The sequence below is a fragment of the Castanea sativa genome, chromosome 6, assembly GCF_040712315.1.
Source record: "Castanea sativa cultivar Marrone di Chiusa Pesio chromosome 6, ASM4071231v1".
Classification (NCBI taxonomy): Eukaryota; Viridiplantae; Streptophyta; class Magnoliopsida; order Fagales; family Fagaceae; genus Castanea; species Castanea sativa.
This window is the reverse complement of record NC_134018.1, coordinates 36,202,610-36,213,330: the sequence shown is the minus strand read 5'-3', so window position 1 is coordinate 36,213,330 and position 10,721 is coordinate 36,202,610. Positions and strand designations below refer to the sequence as shown.

Genomic DNA, 10,721 nt, shown 5'->3' with positions numbered 1-10,721 from the left:
ATTGCCTAGAGAAATCTCTCCTCAGCCTGTTGTTACTATACCTATCAGACCTGAAATCCCTCCTCTCTTGAGGGATAACCTTCACCTTACCCTTACCTTGTTGTTGGTCTTCCTCAACCCTTTTATACTTGACAATGTGATCCATGAGCCGACGTACACTCTGCATAGGCTTCTTGGTCAGAGATTTCCTTAAATTGTGATCAATTGGGAGGCCCACCTTGAAAGTGTTGATCGCCACTTCGTCAAAATCACCATCAATTTCATTAAACATCTCCCAGTATTTGTCGGAATACGTTTTCAAGGTCTCGCCCTCCCTCATGGCCATAGATAACAGTGAGTCCAAAGGCCGAGGAACTCTGCTGCATGTAATGAATCGAGACGCGAATGCCCTAGTGAGTTCCATGAAAGAATCAACAGAACCTGCCTTCAGCTCGTTAAACCATCTCACAGCAACAGGTCCCAAGCTAGAGGGAAAGACTTTGCACATCAAGGTTTCGTTTTGAGAGTGTACCGTCATCCTTTGATTAAAATGACTCACATGCTCAACTGAGTCCGTCCTGCTATTATAGATGGTGAAAGTGGGCTGGGTGAACCATCGTAAAAGCTTTCCCTTCTCGATCCTACATGAGAAAGGGGATTTGGAGATCTGATGCAACGCCCTGCTCATAGCGTCATTTCCCCAGCCTGTGGAGGGAAACTTTTTATGCCTACGACCCAGAAGCTCATCCTTCTCGTAAGAGAAGGTTTCACTAGGAGGAATTCTGGACCTTGGACTATAACTGCTTCATTGGGAGCCCCCAAAGGAAGGATTGGAAGGAGGTGAGGCTCACCTTCGTCTGACACGGCGAAACTTTTTCTTAAGGTGGTCAATCTCCTTCTGCATGGCCTTAGCATCATCCTCATGGGTGGCTCTGCTTCCACCACGCGAATGGCTTGCACCGGGGTGTACTGTATGCACACTTCCCTCTTGATCCCTCTAACGCTCAAGACACTCAAAGTGATCCTCACGCTGGGACCCCTAGGACTCTGCATGAGGTGAACCTAAACCTGCCATAATGTTCCAATTCCTTTAGCACTAGGTCCCTACAGACGGTGCCAATTGTAGGTGCATAATTTGTGCCCGGTCCAATCACTAGACAGACTCAAGCCCAAAGAGCCTTATACAATAAAATTTGTAGAACGTGGACTTAAAAACCGAGACTATGGATATTGGGTAAAGAGAAAAATCAGGCTAGATTGCCGTTATTTGCGTGTTCCATAGATGGGAAGAGCAAAGAAACTCTCCTCGGACGTAACCCAAGGACTACTTGTATTGCCTTTTTTTCTTTTTTGAGCCGTATTCCAACTATCGTTCTCTTTCTTATCTTTTTTCCTCCCCTCCTTTTTATCTCTCTCGTTCCCTCGTATCAATCTCCTTCTTCCTTTCTCCTTCCACGTGTATCACAAATCTTTTTCATCAGATACTTGTCCCATCCCAGCACCTTCCTGAAATCTTCAAATATCAGCTGGAGGCCTGAACCTCATTGTTCAAAGGTCATTTCTCCATTAATGCAGCCAGGGAGGTAGGTGCAGGGTCTTTAATGCGGCAGTAGCAGCTTTTTCTCCTCTGATATTTTTCACACGTTCTTCCTTCTAACCATTTCCTGGATCACGCCTTTACCTAACAGATCTCCCGGAATTCTGTCCCCAAACCCCTTGGCATGGCCCATGACCTTTATTGGACCCGTCGGAGGATACACTCCTTCTCGGACAACTCCTCCACCCCTCGTAGTGTAAACTGGCCTGTGGGCCTCAAAGACTTTGCTTGGACAGACTTGCACCACCAAATCAGACCCAAGGCCCAAATATATATATATATATATTATTTATTTATTTTACCCCCACACTTCCTATTATAATTTTTTTAAACTCATCTTCTCCCTATTGCCCACATTTACTATTACATTTTTTTCAACATTTTCACTCTCTCTTTGCCTCTTTATCTTCCCACTACTCTCCACTTTACCCTTACGCTTCTTATATCCTTTTGTCTTTCTTATATTTTGACCCTTCTTCTTTTTATTTTATTTTGTATAAATTCAATATCATTTCTCATCACAAAGTCTTCTCTCTCCCTTTTTTTGCTTTGATTGAATTTTGGTTTGGGTTAATATTTAGTTCTTTTGGAAATAGGAATTTGAGTTTATATCAAAACACAATCTACATGGCTATGAATTTGAATATGTCTACTAATTTTTTGAGTAATAAATTATTATAAAGTTTATCTTTTATTCCTACGATTTCATTTTAATTTTAGTTAAGATAACATTGTAATTTTATGATGAGTTTTTATTATTATAATAATCTCCTTATTCCATAAGAGATGAAAATTTTAAATAATAATTTTGAAACCTATAATATATTAGGTAAATATAACACACAAAACAAAAGTTAGATGAATATGGTGCACCTTAAAAAAGAGTAATCAACCATAATAATAATAATAATAATAGTATGATAAATTTGTAGAGATAAAAAGATTTTAAAAAAAAAAATACTTGTAGAAATCTTTTTTTTTTTTAAATAGATAATACTTGAAATAATTTTTACTTTTTATATATTACACCTCATATTACATAATATTTATATATTTCCATGAATCACATGGAGTGTGGGACAATGACTACCACACGCAAGTCCCCTTTTTTAGTTTCTCAAAAAAAATTTAAAAGATAAAAAATAGGTTCTAATTAGCTCTCATCTAAAAAAGCACCTAGACCCAAATATAATCTATACAAAAAAAATCAATTGATATATTAATAAGAAGTTAAACAGAGCAATCATCAATAAATAGACACCATAAGTATGCATCGATTACTTTAATGGAGCAATAACTTCGTTTGGAATTCATTAGTTCAAAGGGAAGAATAAAAATCAAATTTTTCTTCCATCATAAGAAAATGAGTACAACGATCAAATTCTTTTGTTAAAATCAAGATTATCATTATCACATTTGGTCAGATCCTCAATACCAAAAAGAATTAATAGTATTATTGTAAATTCTCATCGTGAACACCTCACAATTTCTTTTTTAGAGTACTAGGAATGAATGACCAACTCAGATGCTGACCATCATGCATTAAGAGCACGCGGATGGGCCACAAAGAAAGGTCAGGGAGACACAAACCAAAACAAAAACAAAGCACCCCGAGAGCTACGGTTGTGCCTTGTTTATAGGAAATTGGCTGGTTTTCAACGAAACAGCACAAAAGGAGACGGACAACACAACACAAAACTCAACCCTTCCTTAACGGTGTGTGTTTGTTTGTTTGTATTGTATGCCAAATCACTCCTGAAGAACAAAGGAAAAAACATAATGAAAAATGACATTCTTCTTCTTCTGCTTCTGCTTCTGCTTCTGCTTCTGCTTCTTCCTCTTCTTCTTGTTCTTCTTCCTAGGCCTGTTTCAGTTCTGGTCCCACCACTTTCTCCAAGTGGATCCCACCTCATCACCATCGGCACCAAGTCTCATTAGATACCATGACAGGTACTTTTCTCTTTGACTTTTTTTGTATTCGATTGCATACTCTCTCTCTCTCTCTCTCTACCTTTCTTTGTGTGGATGTTAGTTTTGTCTTGTATGTATGCTAATGTTGATTTTATGAAGAAGAGCAAAGACACCCACCTCCACTTTTTCCATCTTCTTTTATATTACAATGCAGACTAATACAAAAGGAGGCCTTTAATTGCGCTGTTTAAATCTAAAACCTTTCAGGAAAAAAAAAGGTTGCGTCTTTTTGGCTTCTGGGTATGCCTGTATATGTATACCATAATTATATTTCTTTCTCGAGACTCTCTCTCTCTCTCTTACTTGTAAGGGGTAGAGAGAGAGAGAGAGAGAGAGAGAGGAAGAATGAGAGAGAAAAGAGAGAGGGAACCAAAATGATGGGAGTTGAAAAATAGGAGAGCATGAGTTGGGTGCAATTATATGTCACCCATTTCTTCAAAAAACATACTTGTCTTTATGCCTTTTGCTTTCGGTTAAAAAGGGTGAAAGAATCTCAATCTTGGTTTTGGTTTGGTCCCCTCATGAGATTAAGGAGGCGTAGGCAATGCTTTCGTTCTTGCTCTTCTCTTCACAGAGTAAACCCAACCCCTCCTCTATCAACATTATTAATTTCAAGCCAATGTTGACGGTTTAGGACTTAGAAGCCTCTTAGAAGTGACCATTAGCTTAAAATGTGCCTTTGTTAATCTTATCTATTAAGAATGCTTACGTGCCCTCTGATTAAAATTGTTCTTAATTACAATAATCAGCTTTGCAATTCTTTGTCGCTTGCATTTCTACCTAATATATACGGATTGGGTTTTCTACTTCTCTTGCTTATAGTTTTGTAGTTCATTTATGAAGCTTTATTTTCCCCCCTTGTTCTGCCTCTGCCTAATATGATTCTCAGGTGGTGATTCCTAGGAATGCCTACTAACTCACAATCTCTCTATTACACATCTGATGTAAAACTTTTGCACATTGTGATGAAAATTGACATCGCTATTGGTTGTTGCAAGCTTTTCTGCCTGTAATGCTAACCTTGAGTTGCTATATGTCATGAATACTAGAAGTAGAAAGTCAGTACTTAAGAAGTTTTGAAGCCGTTTATATCTTTATCATGAGTTAAATTATCTTTTTTATTTCTGTGCTTTATTAACTTTATAGCCATGTACATGCACAATGTTGATAAACCAGGGCATACGAGTGCTACATTTGTAGCCCTTCATTCTATTTGGCCCAGAAAATTGGTTCATTTTGACTAATTTAGATAATGAAACCTCAACTTGTTACGTTAAAGATGTTAATGAATTGGGCAGGTCACTCCATTGTCTATAGTCTTGTATCTTGGATCTACTTTATAGTTAAAGGCGCATTCAAAATTCAAATGTAGGTTGATGAGGATGAAATATACTGGAGACAGAAGAAGTGTGATGAAGAGTTGGAATGGTCACATAGTTCCACTCATGTAATATCACAGTTTACTCAATGTTTTGGTAAGTAGAGTTTACTGTACTCTTCTTTTTTGGTTTTATTTTTTGTACAGAAAGCCATGTGTTAGTAATCTATAATTTTCTCCAATTCAGTTTCATAGAATTTCAATATTTAATTAATTCCTACTTTTTCATTTCCAATACATTATACATGCTAGGTTAAATCCAATACATAAAGGATAATAGCACGATTATTACGATAACTTTAAAATGAATTTTCCTGGCAAACAGTACATAGAAAAATTCCTGGAAATGTCTAGGCAATCAAAATGAAACCAAGAAGCACAAATTGATTTGGTTAACAAGAATCTTTTCTCTTAATCAGTTAGTGGCATTAGTTCCTTGATTGGCAACAAATTTAAGAGATCAGGATAGGTAGGATTGTTAACCTTTTTCTATCATATTGAATTACAAGATGCCTTAGGTTTCTAATTCATGCCTTTCTAACAGTCAATCTACTTTTCGATGATGTTTAGTTTGCTAATTAAAACATGGAAAAATTGTAAGGTGAACCTCCCTCACCCCCCCCCCCCCCCAACACAACTGCCAATCCATTTTTTGATGAATGAGACTTCTTCAGAAGAATAACTATGCAAAAGAAGTCTAGAACAAGTGCAAACAAACTCCAAACGAACAAAGACTCTGTTTAATGAAATCACAGCCGATGAATAACTGGTCTCTATTGTTTAATGGCTAATCTGCTTGACATGTATTTAACTTGACCTGCATAGTACTACTACCATTCATATTGCCTCTCCTTTGTGGAAAGGATATTTATTACTGCTAACTGAGCAATGGACTGTTAGATCAAGTGAAGTTTCAGGAATGTTCATGATGTCCAACTATTAGAAGTAGTTTCGGGAATACCTTATTTTTAAAAGAAATAATTTCAGAAGTGTTCTTGATAATTCAACTCACATTATTAGGGCTCAAGTTCAAGCATGATTATGGTTTTAATATTTCACGAATGATTTTGATTAACCAATTTCAATTTATTGGAACACAAAAATCAGACTATTTTTCTATGGATGATTGTTTTGTTATACCTGCCAATGTTTTGGTGGGTTTTGGAAAGTGAGAGAGCTACCTCTGTTTTGTACCCCGGCCACTGGTGGGCTCATTATCTTTTCGGTAAGCTACTATGATGGCTTTCTTGAAAATTTTGAATGCAAGACACTCTATTTCTGCTTTTCCATCTTCCATGTTAGACTTTATAGCTTGGAACATATTATAGAATGTAAAATTATTGATTTAAGATCATCTTTTAACTAATTTTCCAATGTTATTTTATGACCTAACCTATGTCATTCCATTTGACAAGAATTCTCGTTTTTCACTGATCAGCATTTGGTGGTTGTAGCTAATGCTATGGTTGGACCACGATCGTGGGTAGGAGCACTCTTTAATCGCTCAAGCAACAAACGCAATGAGAAGTTTAGCGACTACCCTTTGAGTCCTCTCCAGGTAAATGGGATGTTACTGCAGTGTAATAGTATTCCTTGCATTCTTTGATTGGCCCACCTTTGCTTCTGATCTTGTGGTTGTTAACAAAGGCACACCTCCGTCTGTTTGCTCTCTCTCCCTTTCTCTCTCCCTCTATAGATTTTTACTTTAAAATCCCTTTTCTTTAGTGTGAAGACATCTCACTGAAATAATTTTTGGAATTGGTTTTGCATTAGTTAAAATAATCAATTTGTAGTTGGGGATGGTTTTTGCAATGATATGACCTGATGTCTCTTTAGTTGGCATTCTCAGCCTCACTAAACTTTTATGTTCTTAAACTTCTTCCCAGGCACAAAGACTTCAGAGGCTCCAAGAAAGAATACAAGTACCATTTGACGAGACTCGCCCAGATCATCAAGTATTTTTCTTCAGTCAGGCTATTTCTGTCTCTTCTTAATAATTTTTCCTACTTTTCTTTCTGTGACGAGTTCATGATGAGTTCAATGAACTTGAGCTATATGTAAATCTGATGTGAATTTAGTGTTTCTTATAAGTATGATCTTCATTTGTGCACCATCAACAAGAAACTTGACCTTCTTAGGCAAATCTCTCTCTCTCTCTCCCCCCCCCCCCCCCTTAGTTTACCATTTTTATGACTAGGTTTACAAATCCATGGTTCATATAGGTTTTCATCACTATGGATATAAAATCAGCATATGAAATTTTGTCGGTTTGTATTTTAAATCTTTGTGGCTGTTTCTGGAGTGACTTTAGCTACAATCACTGCGCTAACTCATCCACATATTTTTCTTCTCACACAGTTTCTTCAACTGAAGCACATGGTTATAAGTTTTATCTTAATTTAGTTTTCATCACAGTTTAATGCTATGTCAATAATGTTCTTTCTTATTAACAGGAAGCCCTTAGAGCATTGTGGCATGCTGCCTTTCCAAATATTGCTCTCAATGGTTTGATTTCTGAGCAGTGGAAAGAGATGGGTTGGCAAGGTCCTAATCCATCAACTGACTTCAGGTACGAGTTACATCACTTTTATTGGTAGTTTGTGTTACATTTTAGTTGGTCATTTATCTATATCTTATCGATAACTCTGGAATGAAGGGAGTGGGAATGGGAGATTCAAACTAGTAGCCTCCATTACATAAGGAGTGGTCAAACTAGTTTGTATTACCCTGTTAATCATTACATAAAATCATCATATTCAAAGGAAGAATAGGAGATATGTTCCATAGTGAGTAGACAGCACATGAAAATGTATTAACTCCATTATGTTTCTACATAACACTTTGAAGAGTCCATATAATTACTCACTGCCATTGACACTTGTTCTGTGAAACTTATTCTTTCATGGATTTTGAGATATGATTTGATTTTCGTCTTCTATAATCCAAGTTGGTAATAGCTTTCCTGTGGTTTTGCTGGAGATGACTAAACATCTTCATATGTGGATTTTGGTTGTATGTGATGTTGAAGTACCACATGATAGGTAGAAAAGACATGAAATAATATGAAAATGTTGCAGGCACACCCTTGGCATTTCTTAACTGAATCTGTTTTTTTTTTTTTTATTGATTAATAAATAAATTTAATAAGTAAAACCATTTTAGACAGTAGCTCTATGCTTTTTATCCAATTATCCTTCGTCTTGCTCCTCTCTTTTTTTTACCCCCTCCCAGCAATTCAAAAGTATTTTGTCTCATATTGATCTGCTCTCCTTAGGGGTTGCGGTTTTGTTTCCCTTGAGAATTTGCTGTTTTTCTCCAGGACTTACCCGGTATGCCTTCTACCTGTTTGTTCAGCTCCTGAAAATTATACTAACAAAATCTGTTTGTGTTCTCTTTCATTTCTTGTGTTCTGTGTTTCTTTTTACTAGCCTGTCTTTGCACTAAAGATGGATTATTACTAATCATAGTAAATATCAAAATGAAGGCATCTTTTCATAGGTTATTATTCAAGCAAGAAGGGACGCGAGCAGATTGGGAATACCCCTTTGCTGTTGCTGGCATTAACGTAACATTTATGCTGATTCGGATGCTGGATCTAAGCTCAGGTTTGTAGACAAATTTAGTCATCATCTGATACCATTTTCTGTTATTTTGTCCACTGAAATTGTGGTGATTTGGGTATAAAATATAGACAACCTAATTTTATCTTATTTTCTTCATAGCACTTAATTGAGTATATTTTTCCTTGGTTTAATAATGTAGCATTTGGACTTTAAAGCTGCATTGGGCTGTATACTCATTTTTTGTGACCTTAAGACCTTGGAAAACATAGATCAAATGTTAATCATTCTTCTGGTCTCTTTTGCAGTAAAACCACGATGTCTTCCGGGAATCAATTTTGCTAAATTATTAGGAGGTAAATCTATTAGAGCTCAAATTAGGTGCCACTCAAAGGTCAAAAAATTTATAAAAATTTTGCTTTCAGGTTTTTAATTCTGGCCTTCACAATGATTTCCACTCTTGATTTGCATGTTCTCAACTACAGAGGATGAAGAAGCCTTTGATGTACTATACTGTATTGCTTTTGAAATGATGGATGCTCAATGGCTTGCAATGCATGCATCCTACATGGAGTTTAATGTACAATCTCTCTCTCTCCATTGAAATCTCAAAATTATTTAAGTAGTTCAAAGCCATGTCTACCACTTTAAGATACTGCTAATATATCTTTTCTAAGCACCATAATTGTAGCTTCTTGTTGAAATCTTGCACAAACCCTTTCAAATTATATAGGGTAATGTCCTTGACTGTATCACATTATGAATACTCTTATAGTTTGAAAGAAGCACAACATTATACTGCCTCAGGCCTGCATCTCCAGAGGTCTATCAGAAGGATAATAAAAGAGAAAATGAGAAAGAGTAGAAGAAGCCATGCCATTTTGTGGAAATATTTCCACCAATTGAAATGAGGTTTAAGTGTTTAGAACAATATATTTAGCATCATTGTTGCGTGAACTGTCTGAAAAGGTCCCTAAATTGGTGTCAACCTGTTTGTTTTATAAATTTCATAATGACTACAATGCCTTTACTCTTTGCCAGTTTTCCCCTTATAGACATTGCCTCATCTCACTCCAAACAAGGTCTAATTTTCTTTTCTGTCCCTTGTTAGTATGTCCCAAAATTCTTGCCCTTTTTTTTTCATGGCAACTAGCTTCTCAGCTTTCTTCCACACTGTTATTTGCCAATGAATTTATTTCTAAATAATTAGTATAACTAACATGACATCCCAAAATACTTTTAAGCTACTTCATTTGTTCTTTTCAGCTGGCACCCTAGTGTGGTAATTGTTTGTTGTTCCACTTCTTCAGGAGGTATTACAAGTAACTCGGACACAGTTGGAAAGAGAGCTGTCTTTAGAAGACATTTACAGGATACAAGATCTTCCAGCTTACAATTTGTTGTACCAGTAAATTTGCCTTTCAGCTCTTCAAAAGCAACTAAATTATTACGCAAACTTGGCCAAATTTGTTATGAATGCAGATAATTCAAGATGAGGGTTATCTTGAGGTGTATTGAACAAGGAGATCTTCCCGAGGATTTTCTTAGTGAGTCTATACGTGCCATTTTTGGAGGTTTGATAGCTGAATTGTGTACTCTAAATGGACTTCAAATCAGCTGGTATCGGAGGCCGGATTTATAATAAACTTTGTAACTCCATTAATTGTAGCTAATTTTCCTCTTTCTTGAAAGAAAAAAAACGCTAGAAGAAAATCTAGCTAGATTAGCGAATTGACATAGATTTAGAAATTTACACATTTTATTAGCAAAGTAAGCTTTTTAGGCCATGAATGGACCAGAGATTGCAGCTTCCATCTCCAGTCAAACTGGAGTTCTAGTCATGGATTACATTTTGCTATAGCATGCGGAAACCTCAAATATTGTTTTCTTGTCTAGTTCGCATGAATTTTATTTTGCATACCTAAAATTTAAAATTTCTTTTTTGTTAGTCCTTAAATTATCTAAAACATTGCATTTTCTGGCATCCCATGCCATCTACTCGTTAATTTTTTATTAAAATAAAGAATAAAAATAATCAATTAACAGCTAAGAGCAATCAATTTTAAAGATTAAACTAAGTACATAAAGTTTATACACCTACTAATGTAATTACTTAAAATAATTGATTTATACAGCATTGATTGTTTTTTAAAAATTTGTAGAATTCAACTTTCTTCTCTCTTCTATGACTTGTTTAAAATTTAAATTTATAACAAAAATCTAGAATTTGATATTA

The 10,721-nt window shown here is 35.8% G+C and overlaps 1 protein-coding gene across 4 annotated transcripts; it reads left to right on the top strand.

Annotated features, from left to right (window-relative positions):
* The first annotated feature begins 3,148 nt into the window (after positions 1–3,148).
* Positions 3,149–10,213, top strand: LOC142641076 (uncharacterized). Of its 4 annotated transcripts, none has more exons than XM_075815447.1 (11): positions 3,149–3,292; positions 3,439–3,526; positions 4,920–5,022; positions 6,380–6,483; positions 6,812–6,880; positions 7,379–7,494; positions 8,200–8,254; positions 8,410–8,530; positions 8,794–8,841; positions 8,971–9,065; positions 9,796–10,213. In XM_075815447.1, exons 4-11 carry the CDS (start codon positions 6,388–6,390, stop codon positions 9,895–9,897), a joined length of 702 nt encoding a protein of 233 aa, XP_075671562.1. In that variant the 5' UTR covers positions 3,149–3,292; positions 3,439–3,526; positions 4,920–5,022; positions 6,380–6,387; the 3' UTR covers positions 9,898–10,213. The 4 variants fall into 4 exon arrangements, with proteins under 4 accessions (XP_075671562.1, XP_075671561.1, XP_075671559.1 ...); XM_075815446.1 differs by having other exon boundaries at positions 4,846–5,022; XM_075815444.1 differs by lacking the exons at positions 3,149–3,292; positions 3,439–3,526 and adding an exon at positions 3,741–4,122.
* The last annotated feature ends 508 nt before the right edge of the window (positions 10,214–10,721 follow it).